At 45.2% G+C, this 19,838-nt stretch overlaps 1 protein-coding gene across 1 annotated transcript; it reads right to left on the reverse strand.

Moving 5' to 3' along the window:
- Positions 1-4,084: 4,084 nt before the first annotated feature.
- LOC123398824 lies at positions 4,085-10,737 on the reverse strand. The gene is made up of 10 exons (XM_045093272.1): positions 10,450-10,737; positions 10,271-10,352; positions 10,103-10,165; positions 9,891-10,019; positions 6,883-6,902; positions 6,750-6,794; positions 6,226-6,290; positions 5,419-5,549; positions 4,776-4,874; positions 4,085-4,666 (listed from the first exon to the last, which is right to left on the reverse strand). Exons 2-10 carry the CDS (start codon positions 10,283-10,285, stop codon positions 4,085-4,087), a joined length of 1,149 nt encoding a protein of 382 aa, XP_044949207.1. The 5' UTR covers positions 10,286-10,352; positions 10,450-10,737.
- Positions 10,738-19,838: the final 9,101 nt, after the last annotated feature.

Raw genomic sequence — 19,838 nt, forward strand, 5'->3', positions numbered from 1 at the left:
CGGTCTCTAGTTGGAAGTAGCTTAGAGCAACTCTAGCAGACCCCGCATCCCGCCCCGGCCCACAAAATAACCGCCAAATTGCGGGTCGGGGCCGGAAAATTCGCACGATCAGAACCCGCATCCTGCCCCGACCCGCAAATTTTTTTGCGGGGCGCGGCAAATCTTCTCCCCCAACCTCCATCTTCACGGTCTGGGAGGCCGACCCGAGCTGAACCCCTATCCGGCGCGAGATTTGGCGGGAGGGACATTTCCGCGCGCCCTTTCCCCGCTCCCCGCACCCTCCGCCACCATTGACCCCCCCCCCTCCGCAAGCTCTGGTTCCTCCTCCCCGGTCGTTCCTCGCCGCCATGGAGGACCCCATGTTGTCCCCCGTCACCGTCGAGGTCGCGCATGCTCCTTCCCCTCGGACGGATCTCGTCGGCGGCCATGTTGACCCCGTCGCCGTCTCCCAAGCACATGTCGCGCCTTCCTGAAAGAGGCAGGGCAACGTAGTCGTGCAGGGCGGGAATCCAGCTGCCCCCGCCGCGACGGCCCGCGCTCCGGGCGCCAACACCGTAGTGCGATCCCGGCCGGCGGCGCAGAAGGTCGGCAAGGCCGCGGGCGTAAAGCGAAGGAAGGTTCCTGCTTCAAGGAAGCCACCTTATTTAACCTCTGACTTCACCCCCCCCCCCCAGCAAGGAGGTGCTCCGGCGATGCCGTTGAACGATGTCGCTCCCCCCGCGGCCGAGGTGTTCGACGAAATGGCCGGAAGGTATGCCTCTTCGGTCTTGGCGATTTCTTTTCATTTTTCGCCATTACTCTCGATAGCTCGTGACTTGTTATCGTTCGCTATAGTGGTGGTTCGAACAATGCAACAGCCGAGTTCATGAACATGTTGGACACGAACGCGGTTGACATTGATCAAGCCTCTTTCGAACCATTCAATTACAATGAAACGGACGGCGGCGTGGATGATCATGGTACTGCGGACGAATTGGAGGAGATCGAGGCGGAAGCGTTTGAGAAATCACAAGCAAAGGGTGGGAAAAGTCAAAGATCGAAGAACTACACGATCTTGGAAGATCAAGCTTTGATCCAAGCATGGAGTGCGGTGTCTCTTGATGCATGCACGGGTGTTTCTTAAACCGCCAAGAGATATTGGCAAAGGATCGAAGATCAATACTTCCGCATTATGAAAAAGTATCCTAATAGGACTGCACGCACATTTCGGTCACTTCAAGGGCGTTGGAAGAATATCAAGCCTATGTGCGGCCGTTGGACAGCTTGCTTGGAGCAAGTACGTAATGCACCTCCAAGTGGCACCGTGGAATCCGACTATGTGAGTTTGTTTTTCCTTTGTTTAAGTTATGCATCATCATAATGTATCATGGGAAATGATTGCATCACTTTGTTCACATTTTGTAGGACAAGATTGCTCAACATAGATACAAGGAGATGGAAGCTTCGGAAGGCAAATTCTTCAAACTAGAGCATTGTTGGGAGTTGCTCCAGAAGTGTGAGAAGTGGAAGTTGATCGACAAAGAATCCCCATCAAAGAGAGGCTCACTTATAAACATGGATGAAGATGAGGATGATGATGGCCCAAGAAATTTGCACAAGCCCGATGGCGACAAGAAGACTAAAGAGAAGATGAAAAGAGAGCAAGAAGCAGCAAGCTTGAGGGGGAAGATTGTTGCCATGGTGCAATCAAACGAGTTGATGTTGTTGAAGTCGTTGGATATCAAGAAAGAGTTGGCCGAGAAGAAGGCAATAGAGAAGCAAGAAAAATGGCAAATGCTCAAGGAAGAGGGGCTCCGCAAAGCTGCCATTGAGGAGAGAAAAGCATGCGCCTCTGAAACCAAGTCGATGTCAAGATCATGTCAATGAACCGCAATGACATGGACGACCTCACCAAAACATGGCATGATATGGCAAGGAGAGAGATCTTGAAGAGGAGAATGGTTGCCTCGGCCGGTCCGTGTTCCAGTTCCGGTGATGTTTTCTCTGCTCCATATGGTGCCAATGTGGATGATTTCGGTACGGGAGTTGGAACAAGCGACGGAGGTGGATTCGATGGCGCCGATGAACTTCAATATGGACTCCATGGCGTGGAGTGAAGATCGACCCCCAAGATGTTGCCGGACATGGGCACAAACCTTTGCATGCCCTCTTTTGCGTAATGAACTTCGCTTTTATTTGCGCGCAAACTGTTTATGTCGTTTGAATTTGAACTTGTTTGTCAAACCCTATGTCAAATGCAAGATTTGCAGTTTTTCTGTTTGCGGGTCGTCGCGATGGAGCCCGAGCAGAACCCGCAGAAGCCGACCCGTAAAAAAACATATTTCGCGAATATACTTTTTTACGGATCCGTTTGGGGATCTGCATCTGTGCCAGCCCGCACCGACCCGTAAAAGTGGTTTTGCGCGAACTGCAAACGCGTTTTGGCGTTTTGCGGACCGACGGAATGCGGGGTCTGCTAGAGTTGCTCTTAGTCCAAGGCACATGCATCAATAGGAGAACTGACACATTACATTGTTTTTGTTCCCACACTATTACTTCCTGCGAAACTTGTGCCAGAAAACAAATAGATGGTAACAACTAACAAGTCACGGGCGGGTGAAGCTGGAACTAGTCTCTTTGAGCCAGTCCATGTAGACGTCTGTAGGAATACGTAGATGCCATGGGACGGAAAAGTCTAGCCGTGGGGCCATTATAACTACTTTGGTTCGATTGCGATGCAATACAACGGGCGAGATTTGCATACCAATGAGTCCGTGCCCACAAAGTAGTATCTCTACTCCGTCTACAAACACATGGGGAGCGCACTGAACGAAGGCAAAGATTAGCAGTAAAAAGAGCCTCGATCCACAGAGCTTCAGTTTGCAGGTTCTCTCTACACTTTTTGAAACTGTACCAAACTGCAACCTTCTGCCCCAATTCAACTGCATGTAGAAAATAGCAATAAGGAACATTTCAGGCAGGGAAAACAGCTTGAAGGTCAATAAACATAATAACATAGGCAAGAAACTAGCAATCAGACATATTTCATCAGATTGCCCAACACAAACCTTGAAGGTCAACAAACATATCCATGACTTTTTATATTAATCTCATACATCAAAACTTATTCAAGCTCTCAGGTATAAATGTGATACCACATATAAGCACAATGAAGAAACGAAGCACATTTTATTGCGAGCTTAATCATATCTTGGAGATAAAATATTAATAAAGGTCAAATATTATCTACCAATATCCCAAGCACCTACAAGATCCACTAAACATAAAAATGACTAGATGAAAGAGAGTGCTCACACACAAAGAAAATCCCACCTTCTGGTTGAATGCAGCAGGATCCTTTTTGTAGATGATCACATAAGAGATGAGTAGGATATCTTGCAGGAGTCTAGGAATTCTTCAACTTTACCTGTCAAAGAACATGAAAACTGTGGCTATTGTCCGCATATTATAATAAACTTACATTAAAAACTTGCTCAATAATACATTGCAAGCAGCATACTCTATACTGTATGCTATCCAGGAAAAAAAATTACTTACGGCTGCTTTGATTCACAGGATTTCAACAGCAAAAGAATAGGAAAAACACAGCAATAGAGTGACATGTCATCTTTACTATCCAGAAAGCACAGGATTCTTTGCACGAGGTCGGAGTATATGTATATTTTCCTTTGAAATCTACTGCAAAAGAATCAAGCAAAAAACTATGGATTGCAACCCTACGAATCAAACGACCCATGTAGACACAATTCCTAAGGATTACAATTGTCTAAAATTCATTAAGAAAATATTTGAATCAAAGATGCCCTGTAGTGTTAGCCTGCATACCTCTCCTGCAGAGCCAAACTAAATTTACCATATCATGGAATCCAAAAAAAATATGTTCTACAGGCGACAGCAAATCATTTGTTCATCTGTTTCACAATTTGGGTGGCAAGCATCAATGTTCAAAGATATGTTAATATACTTCCTACCATTTATAGAAAGTGCTAAGAAGCACCAACACAGCAAACCAGATGTGGTAACCATCAACTTGCAGGAAAAGCAATTTAAGAGAATTTTGGAACAGTTTAGAGAAAAACTAATCTTACCTCCTTGGAAACTCTCTCCTGCACATTGGACATGTGGTTCTCTTAAGTAACCATTGCAAAATGCAGTACGCATGAAAATAATGCCGGCACGGAAGTCTAGCAGACCGATCCTTCGATGAGAATCCAATCTTGCATATTGGACATCTCTTATCCCTGCACACGTACATGAGCGGTAGGTTTAGCAAGAACTCTCGAGACGTTCCACTCTTCTGACCAAACACATTGCTAGACGCTTCAGGCTCATCAAACAATGCAATCATGGTCTGAGCTTTCTGGTCACTGGCAAGAAGAACAGACGCTCCCATCATAAGGTCTTCTTCTTCTTCATCAGTCGCTAGAGCTTTGGTGGGCGCATTCATGGCTTCCCAGTAGGGACCCTCCAAAGAGTAGAGGTCTTGAAGTTGTTCAAATTCTGGACAGCTATCACTGCTTGTATCACTGTCACTGCTGCTATCTTCAGTTCCAGGTTGAACCTGTATATGCTTTTGGCTGATCTCAAAATCCGGAAGAGGTGGTAAAATGGGGATTACCAAGGTTATCGGAAGTGAAGTGGAGTTCTCAGTACAGCCTTCGGTCAGCTTGCTTCTAGTTAAGAAAAATCCTTACAAACACAGAAATATGAGAAACCAATAGCAAATCAAATTGCACAAATGTAATATTTTCATAAACTACTGAAAGAACTGATACAAAAGGATATCTATTGCTATTCTCGACACTTTTCACCATTGCTGTCAACCAGTTCATTCGGGATTTATTTGCCTCGATATCCTCCAAGCACATGAGTAACTACAATAGACAACAACAACAGCAAAAACAAACTTAGATGTGTAATCATGCTAAAAGCCTGACTTGGCAAGAACCTCCATCTGGTGAGAAAGAAAAACATATTCAAGTACATAAATTCCTGTAGAAGAATTAAACTATATAATTAAAAATGGCCAACTATGTCTGAACTAGAACCTAGACCTGCAAACATACAATGATACCATGGGGACAGTGATTCACATGCATACAAGTAAATGAGAATGTAACATTTTTATTGTGTTTCCTATTTGCCTAACATGGATTGTGATGAACATCATCTTTGTTAGTTTCCTTATCTATAAGCAACAAAGCAGCCAACACCTCACTAAGACATCTGCTGTTTAATAAGCATGTCATCAACTAACCTACTCTTTCCAATTCTTATGAACTTCCACAGGTCCAGTTTTTGTTCTCATCACTTAATCTTATGGATAAGGAAAATATAATCATGAACCGTGTTCCCATCTGTTACATATGTACTGTATGTATAATGCAGTGTTACGGACAGTGAAGGACAGAAACAAACCTCGCCATCCTCATCTGGCATTTCTTTAACCAGTTGGTCCATGATGTATAGCCGGTCCTCAATTTCAGACACTTCATTAATCAAATGGTCCAGAGCATAATTTTCTTCAATCTCAATGATTTCAACTTTACCTGCCAAGGTGAAGAAAATCAGACGTTATGAATTAATAAAAACAAACATCAGAAACAAGATCGCTATCTTTTATTAGGTAGAAGAAAGCCAAAGAAAAGAAGAAAAAAAGCAACATGATGGTTAGCAATAAGGATAAATGTCTAGTGAAAATCCTGGTCGTCACCGAGTCACAGGGATGGCAGTAACCAAATGGTTTCCCTATGGGTTCCAGTCAAGTGGTTATTGTTTTACATTCAATATTTTGCAGTATCCTTTCCATAAAATACTAATCTATTTATCCCATTGAAATGGCACTGTGATCCTTGTAAGCCAGTAGTTTTTCGAAATGATTAAAGGTACCTGGATTAACTTGATAAACAATTTAGAATTGTGAGTCCGTAAACAAAACAAGCATCTATAAGCTATTTATTATAGTATTAAATAATCCACATATAGCTTAAGAATAATATAGGAGAGGTAACTAGAACTCAGTTTGAACAGTGCAGCACACTTGAACTAGAAAGTTTCTGGGTGCTGAGAAATGTTCAGCCGGAATGCAAAAGGGCAACTCTTATAGATTCAACTATTCAGGTCTAATTGCCGCACGTGAACATCAGTTTTTAAATTGAGTTCCTCTTCTATAATTCACGGACAGAAAATGTGGTCTAAGTATTACAAGCTCCCTTACTAACTTACCATTTGCTGATGTTGGTCTGAAATTCTCATTTGGAACTTCTCGTGTGACCATCTGTTGGAACCTCCTACACAGCAAAATAAACTGTTTACTTCCAATTGTTGCAAGAACAGAGTAAACTACGGACTAGTATCAGTCAATAATGAAAATCCAAATGGATGAAAACACAAAAGTAGAGTCAAGCTAACAGACAGAATGTAAGTTTTAATTATAGCTTGAGAGTATCCATCCACACAATTTCATTACCGTATTTATAAACTACAGCCAGTACCATTGATTGCACCCAAGAAAGCCAAATAAGTATCTAAAAATGGTAATGAGATGGAACATGAATACCCGTAAGAAGCCTTGGTGTTAAAATAACTACACTTTCCATATTTCATTCAACATCCACTAATCAGGATCCTAGTCATGCCGCGTCCAGAGGATGCATTCACATATTAATGGATATTTATTTGGATTTTCATGTATCCAAAACACATGACTGCCAGATATCACTAAAAAAATCAAGAGTAGCAGAAAATACCTTATTTCCTTGCGTAGCCTGCGCATCTGTTTCATTACTTCAAGTCTGAAATAAACGGGAGAGAACATTACATCAGTAGTAACTACTGGAAATCCCACCAATGCCTCCTGCAACCTGCAATAGCCTTACTAACCTGGGGCATGCTTCCCCAATCTGACATCATGTCCCAACAAACATCCCCGTCATTTTGATTGAACATCAATACACCAGCAAATGAACATTCAAACTGTCAGCTCCTGGGATTTGACTTTCGAAAGCCATGTCTTGTACGCTCTTTCGTCATCCTTGTCGGACCACTGCCCCCTCCTCCTTTCCAACCAGAGTGGGCCCCGTAAACCTGCGACTTTCCGCTTTGAAACCTTCTGGACTAAAATGCCGGGTTTCCAAGAGACGGTTCTACAGGCATGGTCAGCGCCCTCTTCTCACACTCAGCCGGTGCACGTAATCAACCACAAGCTCAAGACCACCGCGCTCAGCTTGCGATCCTGGAGCAGGGGTCTCTTCTCTAACTGCAAGCTTCAGCTCTTCATGGCTCTGGAGGTCATTCTCCAGTTAGATGTCGCCCAGGATTCTCGCCCCCTGTCCACGGAAGAGAGGGCCCTCCGTGCTGGCCTTAAAAGACGGATTCTAGGGTTGGTGGCCTTGGAACGCTCTAGAAAACGTCAGGCCTCCAGAATCAACTATCTTCGCGATGGAGACGCCAACACAAAGTTCTTTCATCTGCGGATTAACTCGAGGAAACGCAAGAACCATATCCAAAGGCTCAAACATAATGATGGTTGGCTGGCAACACATGAAGATAAGGAGAACGTCATTCTCGAACACTTCTCCAAGACCTTGGGTCGCCCTCCCCTCCGGCAGCTAGACTTCAATTGGATGGTCGTTGATCCTAGCACCCATGCTTTGGAAGATCTCGACCTCCCCTTCTCTGAGTTGGAAATTAAGGAGGCGATCGATGATATGCCTTCAGAAAAGGCCCCCGGCCCCGATGGATTTTCCATTGCTTTCTTTCAATCATGCTGGGGTATTGTCAAAGATGATCTCATGAGGGCCATCACTTCTTTCTCCGAGCAGTCAACTTCTAATTTCGCCATCCTCAACACAGCTAACATCGTCCTCATTCCAAAGAAGGACGGTGCGGAAGCCATCACGGATTTCAGGCCAATAAGCCTCATCCACGTGGTCCCTAAGATTATCGCTAAAGCTATGGCTCGCCGGCTCGGTCCGAAGATGGATGCTATTGTTTCTCGCTGCCAAAGTGCCTTCATCAAAACAAGAACCATACATGACAACTTTATGTATGTCAGAAACACCGCTCGCAGTCTCCATCGCAGCAAAACTCCGGCTCTCCTCATAAAGCTGGACATTGCCAAAGCTTTCGACACAGTTCGCTGGGACTATCTACTCGACCTTCTGCGCCGTCTCGGCTTTCCTCCTAGATGGCGTGCTCTGCTATCCAGCCTCTTCTCCTCGGCCACGTCTAGAGTAATCCTTAACGGTATCCCCGGTAAGGACATTGCTCACGGCCGAGGACTTCGCCAAGGAGACCCGCTATCCCCCCTGCTTTTCGATATCGCCATCGACCCGCTGCAACAAATTCTGGATAAAGCAACTGCGTCTGGTCTGATGAGCGAAAGTCCTGGAGGTTCACAACATCCTCGGATCTCTCTTTACGCTGATGATGCTGCCATCTTCATTGCCCCTTCGGTGCAGGATATATCCTGCCTGGCAAATATTCTTCAAGGCTTCGGGGAGGTTACGGGCATGGTGACCAATGTGGCTAAGAGCTCTATTGCCCCAATTCGCTGCTCCGATGTTGACCTCACCGCAGTTCTGGCAAACTTCTCGGCGGCTATCACCCAGTTCCCTCTCAAGTATTTGGGGTTGCCCTTGTCGCTTGGTAGACTCAGAAGGACCGACCTTCAGCCATACATTGATAAAGCTGCGTCAAGGTTGAACCCTCTGAAAGGAAGATTCCTAAATCGGGCGGGGTGCTGCACTTATGTGAAATCTGTCCTTTCTTCCATGCCGATCTTCCTCCTGACCGCTATCAAAGTGGATAAAGGCTTCCTAAGGGCTATGGCCAAGATCTGTCGCGGTATGCTATGGGACTGCAAGGAATCTGTCAGCGGTGGGAAATGCAAGGTCAACTGGCAAAAGGTCTGCCGCCCTAAGGAGCTTGGTGGATTGGGGATCCTAGATTTGGAAAGGTTCTCCCGCGCCCTTAGACTTCGCTGGCTTTGGGACGAATGGAAGGCTCCTGAAAAACCTTGGGTAGGTTTTGAAACTCCTAACGATGCCTCAGATAGACAGCTCTTCAACGCCGCGACTCGTGTTACTATCGGGGATGGCAAGAAGGCCTCCTTTTGGTCTTCCTCATGGCTTGACGGCAAGCCACCGAAAGATATGGCACCTCTGATCTTCAAAGCTTCGAGGAGGAAAAACCGAACGGTCCATGATGCCCTTACTGACCATACCTGGGTAGCGGATATTGCGGTGGAGGCCTTCACGGCAGAGCACTTTGGCCAGTTCGTCCAGCTATGGGATCTCATCTCAGATATCCAGCTCTCCCCAGATATAGAAGATTCCATCATCTGGACCCTCTCCCCAAATGGATGCTACTCTGCGAGCTCCGCCTATAAGGCGCAGTTCATGACCGCGCTGCCTTGCTCCTTCGGCTCGATTGTCTGGAAAACGTGGGCGCCTCCCAAATGCCGCTTCTTCGCTTGGCTCGCCGTCCAAAATCGCCTCTGGACCGCGGATCGCCTGGCCAAACGTGGATGGCCACACCAGCCCTCCTGCCAGCTATGCCGGTGCTCCCCTGAGACGGCGAGACACATGCTCTTTGAATGCCGTTACTCCAAGAGGATCTGGTCCGCGGCGGCATCCTGGCTCTCCTGCCCGGAATTACTGCTTAGCATGGGCTCTGGTCGCCCCAAGGTGGTGGACTACTGGCAGGCCTTAACTAGGTCGCCCTCTTCCTCTCCCAAAGGTCTAAAAACGGCTATCATGCTCATCACCTGGGAAATCTGGAAGGAAAGAAATGAGAGAGTCTTCAACAAGAAATCCTCTCTGCCGGTGGTGGTCATGCACAAGATAAGAGAGGTAGCAAAAGATTGGATTCTAGCGGGAGCAAAAAACCTGGCGGATCTTGTGGGCTGATCTGTTTGTTGTTTTTGTTTTTTTCCTTTTCCTTTGGGATGGCCTAAGCCATCCCCACCTTGCTGTTGTTCTTGCTCCTTCTTTATCAATATAAGGCAAAGCTTTTGCCTCGTTTCAAAAAAAAAAAAAAAAAACTGTCAGCTCCAATTAGCAATGAAATACCAATATCTACAAATTGCCAAAAACTAAACCTCGAGAGCCTCTAAACCCGTCGATAACTTCATGACGTCCTGATTTGGGTCCCGTTCAGATGACTAAACAAACAAAATGGGTAGAATAATCAATTCGCTAAATTCGTGCAGGTGAGAATTGCCGTATCACGAGATGACAGAGTTAGTCGTCGGAATGGAGAACGTTACCTGGTGTTCGCTCATCTCGAGCTTCTCGACACCCGCGAGTGCTTCCTCGTGTCGACGGCTGCCGCGCGCAGGTGGTCCAGTCCTGCAAAGCGACGCGAATTGGATCAGCCGACAGGATGCGGGGCAGGTTTTGAGGCGATGCGACCGAGAGGGAAGACAGCGAGCGCGATGTTGCTTACAGATGTACGGCGTCGACGCCGCAGGTCGCCCTCCGCTGCCGCCGCAGGTCGCCCGCCCGCTGCCGCCGCTCCAATAATCAGCCGTCTGCGGAGTAATGTGGATCGGATCAGCCGGAGCACTAATCTAGATTTTGGGGACCGCCCATGGAGAGGGGAGGGATGGAGCGAGCGCGAGGGTGCTCACCGGCTACCGCGGTGCTACTGCGACGCCCTCACCAACGCAGACTCGTGGGGTCGTGTGGGGTCAAAGCATCATCAACAACTTCCCTTTCCCCAATACCTAAGGTTCATTTAGACTTTGAGTCCACGAGGCACGATCACTTTGTTTCTGTTACGAATGACTTTCATCGCATCCGGTATAACTTGGTTTATAATGAGGATACTATGGATATTATCCCGCTGCCTGCTCCTGCTTTGTTTGATGTTCATGCCACGAACGGATATATTCTTATGCCAGAAGACATCGTTGCTTACGGAGCGGTGTTGGACGCAGCCGCGCAGGACCCACAGGGTTGGGATGCTTAAATCCCACCTCGTGAGGAGTTCGTGTCGGGACCAGATGGATTCTTCGGATGGCAGTAAACCAAGCCAAAAGCCTAAGCTTGAGGAGTACGTATGTCCCACCGACATTTCATTCATGCTCACACATTTCATTCTAATTGTCGGTGCTCATACTTTTTTATTGTATTATCCATGCTAGTTTTATTTTTCTCGCCTCCTTTTTGTGTGTTCGAAAAACTTCTACAAAACCCAAAAAAAAATATTAGTTAGCTTCTTTTTGGTTTTTGCTTTCGAGTTTATTTAGTGGTAGCCTTAAAAAATCAAAAACCCAAAAAGATTTCCATGTTTTTTTTTTTGCTTGTTCGGAGCTTTCCGTTTAAATAGTTTTTCTTGTTTTTGCTTTTCTTTCCTCAATTTACCTTCTTCAAGAAAAAACCAAAAACTCCAAAAATATTTTAGTGTGTTTCTCTGAACTTCTTTTCTTTTCTTTTGGTTGAGTTATTATAAGGAGAAGACCACGATGAAAATATTGAGTGGCTCTCTTATGCATTATTGATTGTCTGTCATAGAGCCTACTTTACCTTGTATTCTCCTTTGAATAAATTGTTGCAGATTTCATCTTAGTCCATGGCACCCTTGCACTACTATTATTTTCATACCATTTTGGTTGTGCAAATGAAAGGCAATAATGACGATGATTTGGTGGAGTGACCGTGGTGAAGAAAATCGGGTATGAACTCAATCTATTCTTGTCTTTATGAATATGCTTAGATTGGTGTCCATGATTCAGCCTATTATGATCGAACATGTTTGTGATGACAATTAGAGATTATAGTTGTTCATGCCATTCTTAAGTAGCTAGAGGGTTGATAATGATTTACCTTGGTTGTCAACATGTAGTTAAAATTATTGTGATGTGGTATGATGGTATTGTATCCTCCTCTTAATGTTTCAAGTGGCTTGACTTGACACATGTTTATGCATGTAGTTGAATCAAAACCAACATAGCCTCTATGAGATTTATGTTCATGGTGCTCATATCCTACTCATGCTAGTACTCAGTGTTGATTATGCATATTTTATGTTCATGACCATATTCGCTCTCTAGGTGGTCGCTTCCCAACCTTATTGCTAGCCTCCACCTGTACTAAGCAGGAATTCTGCATGTGCATCAAAATCCTTGAGCCTAAGTTGTTCCACATGAGTCCACTATATCTACCTATATGTGGTATTACTCTGTTGTCCCAAGTAAATTTGCATGTGTCACCTCTAAACTATTCAAACAAACATCTGTTTTGTGTGCCTGGACCGCTCATGGAGCGACAGGGGGAAATCGATATCTTCTATGCTAAGTGGGTATTCTCAAATGAATGTTTATTCACTTGTCATCGCACGAGAAAAGGGCGATAATCGGGATTCCCAGTTCCAAACAAACTTGCAATTATTTAACAAACTCTTATTAACCATAAGTGGAATGAAGGGCAAACGATTTCCAAATCTGCCTGGGACTATGATAAGGTGAAGAGAAAACAAACTTTACTTTTTTTGCTCGGGAACCGCCACTAAATTGTTTAGCATGGAAGATATTGAAAGATCTCGGTCGTAATGTTGACAGGAAGGGCATGCCACCCAAAATTAAATTTTATCTCTGTTTTAAAACTTTGAGCTCTGGCACCCCTGCAAATCCATGCTTCCCTCTGCGAAGGGCCTATCTGTTTACTTTTATTGTTGAGTCATAACCTTCTCAAATAAGCACCAGACTGGAGAGCACTATTGTCATTCTCATGCATTGTGTGTGGTTAATCGTTGAGTGTATCATGACTGGATCTTTGTTGCCATGAATTACAATGTTTAGTCGTTGCTTGAACTTTGCAGGTGCTCTGCATTTATGTTTTGCGGTCTCAGAAAGGGCTAGCGAGATACCATCATTGTCATATTGCATCATGATTTTTTTGACGAAGTGTTGGCACTTGAGATACTTTATTATTGCTCGCTAGTTGATTATGCCATGTATATGAATGAATATGATTTCTAATATTTATCATGGATATGGTTAGTTATAATCTTTGCTGAAAACTTGGATGCTATTTGAGTGCAATCATAAGCACAAGAACAAAACGAGTTTGTAAAAGTCTTTCTTTGTCACTGTCAGTTTCCCAACTAAATTGCTTGAGGACAAGCAATGAGTTAAGCTTGGGGGAGTTGATACATCTCCGTCGTATCTACTTTCCCAAACACTTTTGCTCTTGTTTTGGGCTCTAACTTGCATAATTTGAATGGAACTAACCTGGACTGACGATGTTTTTAGTAGAATTGCCATGGTGTTGTTTTTTGTGCACAAATCAAAGTTCTCCAAATGATATGAAACTTTCCAAGGAATTTTTATGGAACTAATAAGGAATATTGGAGCAAATAACAACCGAAGAGGGGCACCGGGGTGCACACACAACACCTGGTCGCCCCCCTGGGCGCGCCCTGGTGTTGTGTGGGCCCCTGGTGGCCCATATGACCCTAATTCCAAGCCTATAAAATCACATTCGTGGAGAAAAAAACCAGAGAGGGAGAATTAGCGTGTTTCATGAGATGGAGCCGCCGCACCTCCTGTTCTTCATCGGGAGGCCAGATCTAGGGTCCACTTGGGGCTCCGGAGAGGGGAATCTCTGGTCTTCATCATCACCAACCTCTCTTCATCACCAATTCCATGATGCTCCTCACCGGGAGTTAGTAATCTCTTTGTAGGCTCGCTGGTCGGTGTACGGGTTGGATGAGATCGATCATGTAATCGAGTTAGTTTTGTTAGGGTTTGATCCCTAGTATCCACTATGTTGTGAGATTGATGTTGTTATGACTTTGTTATGCTTAATGTTTGTCACTAGGGTCGGAGTGCCATGATTTCATATCTAAACCGTTTATGTTTTCGACAATATATTTGTGTTTCAAATCCAATCTTGCAAGTTGTATGTGTTGGAGAACGTCGCATGGGAAACAAAAAATTTCCTACGCGCACGAAGACCTATCATGGTGATGTCCATCTACGAGAGGGGATGAGTGATCTACGTACCCTTGTAGACCGTACAGCAGAAGCGTTAGTGAACGCGGTTGATGTAGTGGAACGTCCTCACGTCCCTCGATCCGCCCCGCGAACAATCCCGCGATCAGTCCCACGATCTAGTACCGAACGGACGGCACCTCCGCGTTCGGCACACGTACAGCTCGACGATGATCTCGGCCTTCTTGATCCAGCAAGAGAGATGGAGAGGTAGAAGAGTTCTCCGGCAACGTGACGGCGCTCCGGAGGTTGGTGATGACCTTGTCTCAGTAGGGCTCCGCCCGAGCTCCGCAGAAACGCGATCTAGAGGAAAAACCGTGGAGGTATGTGGTCGGGCTGCCGTGGAAAAGTCGTCTCAAATCAGCCCTAAAACCTCCGTATATATAGGTGGGAGAGAGGGGACCTTGCCTTGGGGCTCAAGGAGCCCCAAGGGGGTCAGCCAAGCCAAGGGGGGAAGGTCTCCCCCCCCCCCCCCAAACCGAGTTGGACTTGGTTTGGTGGGTGGGAGTCCTTCCTTCCCTTCCCACCTCCTCTTTTTTTTCTCTTTGATTTTTCTTCCAATGCGCATAGGGCCCTTTTTGGGCTGTCCCACCAGCCCAATAAGGGCTGGTGCACCACCCTCAAGGCCTATGGGCTTCCCCGGGGTGGGTTGCCCCCTCCCGGTGAACTCCCGGAACCCATTCGTCATTCCCGATACATTCCCGGTAACTCCGAAAACCTTCCGGTAATCAAATGAGGTCATCCTATATATCAATCTTCGTTTCCGGACCATTCCGTAAACCCTCGTGACGTCCATGATCTCATCCGGGACTCCGAACAACATTCGGTAACCAACCATATAACTCAAATGCGCATAAAACAACGTCGAACCTTAAGTGTGCAGACCCTGCGGGTTCGAGAACTATGTAGACATGACCCGAGAGACTCCTCGGTCAATATCCAATAGCGGGACCTGGATGCCCATATTGGATACTACATATTCTACGAAGAACTTATCGTTTGAACCTCAGTGTCAAGGATTCATATAATCCCGTATGTCATTCCCTTTGTCCTTCGGTATGTTACTTGCCCGAGATTTGATCGTCAGTATCCCCATACCTATTTCAATCTCGTTTACCGGCAAGTCTCTTTACTCGTTCCGTAATACAAGATCCCGCAACTTACACTAAGTCACATTGCTTGCAAGGCTTGTGTGTGATGTTGTATTACCGAGTGGGCCCCGAGATACCTCTCCGTCACACAGAGTGACAAATCCCAGTCTTGATCCATACTAACTCAACTAACACCTTCGAAGATACCTGTAGAGCATCTTTATAGTCACCCAGTTACGTTGCGACGTTTGATACACACAAAGTATTCCTCCGGTGTCAGTGAGTTATATGATCTCATGGTCATAGGAACAAATACTTGACACGCAGAAAACAGTAGCAACAAAATGACACGATCAACATGCTACGTCTATTAGTTTGGGTCTAGTCCATCACGTGATTCTCCTAATGACGTGATCCAGTTATCAAGCAACAACACCTTGTTCATAATCAGAAGACAATGACTATCTTTGATCAACTGGCTAGCCAACTAGAGGCTTGCTAGGGACAGTGTTTTGTCTATGTATCCACACATGTAAATGAGTCTTCATTCAATACAATTATAGCATGGATAATAAACGATTATCTTGATACAGGAATTATAATAATAACTATATTTATTATTGCCTCTAGGGCATAATTCCAACAGTCTCCCACTTGCACTAGAGTCAATAATCTAGCCCTCACATAATCATGCGAATTTACATTGTAATAAATCTAACACCCATACAGTTCTGGTGTTGATCATGCTTTGGCCGTGGAAGAGGTTTAGTCAGCGGGTCTGCTACATTCAGATCCTTGTGCACTTTGCATATATTTACGTCCTCTGCTTCGACGTAGTCGCGGATGAGGTTGAAGCGTCGTTTGATGTGTCTGGACTTCTTGTGAAACCGTGGTTCCTTTGCCAAGGCAATGGCACCCGTGTTGTCACAGAACAAGGTTATTGGATTCAGTGCGCTTGGCACCACTCCAAGATCCGTCATGAACTACTTCATCCAGACACCCTCCCTAGCCGCCTCCGAGGCAGCCATGTACTCCGCTTCACATGTAGAATCTGCTACGACGCTTTGCTTGGAACTGCACCAGCTTACCGCACCCCCATTAAGAATAAATACGTATCCGGTTTGCGACTTAGAGTCGTCCGGATCTGTGTCAAAGCTTGCATCGACGTAACCTTTTACGGCGAGCTCTTTGTCACCTCCATACACGAGAAACATCTCCTTAGTCCTTTTCAGGTACTTCAGGATATTCTTGACCGTTGTCCAGTGATCCACTCCTGGTTTACTCTGAAACCTACCTGCCATACTTATGGCCAGGCTAATATCCGGTCTAGTGCACAACATTGCATACATGATAGAACCTATGGCTGAAGCATAGGGGACGGAGCGCATATGCTCTCTATCTTCATCAGTTGCTGGGCACTGAGTCTTACTCAATCTCGTACCTTGTAAAACTGGCAAGAACCCTTTCTTGGACTGTTCCATTTTGAACCTCTTCAAAACTTTATCAAGGTATGTGCTTTGTGAAAGTCCTATCAGGCTTTTTGATCTATCCCTATAGATCTTAATGCCTAGAATGTAAGCAGCTTCTCCTAGGTCCTTCATAGAGAAACTTTTATTCAAGTAATCCTTTATGCTCTCCAAAAACTCTACGTTGTTTCCAATCAGCAATATGTCATCCACATATAATAGTAGAAACGCCACAGAGCTCCCACTCACTTTCTTGTAAATACAAGATTCTCCAACCACTTGTATAAACCCAAATGCTTTGATCACCTCATCAAAGCATTTGTTCCAACTCTGAGATGCTTGCACCAGTCCATAAATGGATCGCTGGAGCTTGCACACCTTGTTAGCATTCTTAGGATCGACAAAACCTTCGGGTTGCATCATATACAATTCTTCCTTAAGGAAACCGTTAAGGAACGCCGTTTTGACATCCATCTGCCAGATTTCATAATCGAAAAATGCAGCTATTGCTAACATGATTCTGACGGACTTAAGCATCGCTACGGGTGAGAATGTCTCATCGTAGTCAACTCCTTGAACTTGTGAAAAACCCTTTGCCACAAGTCGAGCTTTATAAACGGTTACATTGCCGTCAGCGTCCGTCTTCCTCTTAAAGATCCATTTGTTCTGAATAGCCTTGCGGCCCTCAGGCAGTACCTCCAAAGTCCACACTTTGTTCTCATACATGGATCCTATCTCGGACTTCATGACTTCTAGCCATTTGTTGGAATCCGGGCCCACCATTGCTTCTTCATAATTTGCAGGTTCATTGTTGTCCAACAACATGATTGATAAGATGGGATTACCGTACCAGTCTGGAGCAGCACGTGGTCTCGTCGACCTGCGTGGTTCGACAGAAACTTGAACCGGAGTTTCATGATCACCATCATCAACTTCCTCCTCAGCCGGCGTCGCAACGACAGAGGTTTCCCCTTGCCCTGCGCCAACATCCAGAGGGATGAGAGGTTCGACAACCTCGTCAAGTTCTATCTTCCTCCCACTCAATTCTCTCGAGAGAAACTCCTTCTCGAGAAAAGCTCCGTTTTTAGCAACAAACACTTTGCCCTCGGATTTGAGATAGAAGGTGTACCCAACTGTCTCCTTTGGGTAACCTATGAAGACGCACTTTTCCGCTTTGGGTTCCAGCTTTTCAGGCTGAAGCTTTTTGACATAAGCATCACATCCCCAAACTTTAAGAAACGACAACTTTGGCCTTTTGCCATACCATATTTCATATGGCGTCGTCTCAACGGATTTTGATGGTGCCCTATTTAAAGCGAATGCAGCTGTTTCTAATGCATAACCCCAAAACGATAACGGCAAATCGGTAAGAGACATCATAGATCGCACCATCTCTAATAAAGTACGATTACGACGTTCGGACACACCATTACGCTGTGGTGTTCCAGGCGGTGTTAACTGTGAAACAATTCCACATTGTCTTAAGTGAGCACCAAACTCGAAACTCAGATATTCACCCCCACGATCAGACCGTAGGAACTTGATCTTCTTGTTACGATGATTTTCAACTTCACTCTGAAATTGCTTGAACTTTTCAAATGTTTCAGACTTGTGCTTCATCAAGTAGACATAACCATATCTACTCAAATCGTCAGTGAAGGTGAGAAAATAACGATATCCGCCGCGTGCCTCCACGCTCATCGGACCACACACATCGGTATGTATGATTTCCAACAAGTCACTTGCACGCTCCATTGTTCCGGAGAACGGAGTCTTAGTCATCTTGCCCATGAGGCATGGTTCGCACGTGTCAAGTGAATCAAAGTCAAGTGACTCCAAGAGTCCATCAGCATGGAGTTTCTTCATGCGCTTTACACCAATATGACCTAAGCGGCAGTGCCACAAAAATACGGCGCTATCATTGTTAACTCTAACTCTTTTGGTCTCAATGTTATGTATGTGTGTATCGCTATCAAGATTCAATATGAACAATCCTCTCACATTGGGTGCATGACCATAAAAGATGTTACTCATAGAAATAGAACAACCATTATTCTCTGACTTAAAAGAGTAACCGTCTCGCAATAAACAAGATCCAGATATAATGTTCATGCTCAACGCAGGCACTAAATAACAATGATTTAAGTTCATAACTAATCCTGATGGTAACTGAAGTGAAACTGTGCCGACGGCGATTGCATCAACCTTGGAACCATTTCCTACGCGCATCGTCACTTCATCTTTCGCCAGCCTTCGTCTATTCCGCAGTTTCTGTTTCGAGTTGCAAATATGAGCAACAGAACCGGTATCGAATACCCACGCACTACTACGAGAGCCGGTTAAGTACACATCAATAACTTGTATATCAAATATACCTGATTTTTCTTTGGCCGCCTTCTTATCTGCCAGATACTTGGGGCAATTGCGCTTCCAGTGACCCATACCCTTGCAATAGTAATACTCTGTTTCAGGCTTAGGTCCAGCTTTGGGTTTCTTCGTCGGATTGGCAACAGGCTTGCCGCTCTTCTTTGAATTACCCTTCTTGCCTTTGCCGTTTCTCTTGAAACTAGTGGTCTTATTCACCATCAACACTTGATGCTCTTTACGGAGTTCAGACTCTGCGACTTTCAGCATCGCAAACAACTCGCCGGGAGACTTGTTCATCCCTTGCATGTTGTAGTTCAACACAAAGCCTTTATAGCTTGGCGGCAGTGATTAAAGGATTCTGTCAGTGATAGCCTCTTGCGGGATTTCAATCCCCAGCTCGGCTAGACGGTTTGAGTACCCACACATTTTGAGTACATGTTCACTGACAGACGAGTTTTCCTCCATCTTGCAAGCATAGAATTTATCGGAGGTCTCATACCTCTCGATCCGGGCGTTCTTCTGAAAGATAAACTTCAACTCCTGGAACATCTCAAATGCTCCATGACGCTCAAAGCGACGTTGAAGTCCCGGTTCTAAGCCATACAAGACTGCACATTGAACTACTGAGTAGTCCTCCTTACGTGCTAACCAAGCGTTCTTAACATCCTGATCAGCCGTAGCGGGTGGTTCATCTCCTAGCACAGCATTAAGGACATAATCCTTCTTTCCAGCTTGTAAGATTAGCTTAAGATTACGAGCCCAGTCTACAAAGTTGCTTCCATCATCTTTCAACTTAGCTTTCTCTAGGAACGTATTAAAATTCAGGATGACTGTCACGTGAGCCATGATCTACAACACAAATATATTCAAAGTGGACTTAGACTATGTTCAAGATAATTAGAGTTTAACTTAATC

This window comes from Hordeum vulgare, chromosome 5H (assembly GCF_904849725.1).
Source record: "Hordeum vulgare subsp. vulgare chromosome 5H, MorexV3_pseudomolecules_assembly, whole genome shotgun sequence".
In the NCBI taxonomy this organism is placed as follows: domain Eukaryota; kingdom Viridiplantae; phylum Streptophyta; class Magnoliopsida; order Poales; family Poaceae; genus Hordeum; species Hordeum vulgare.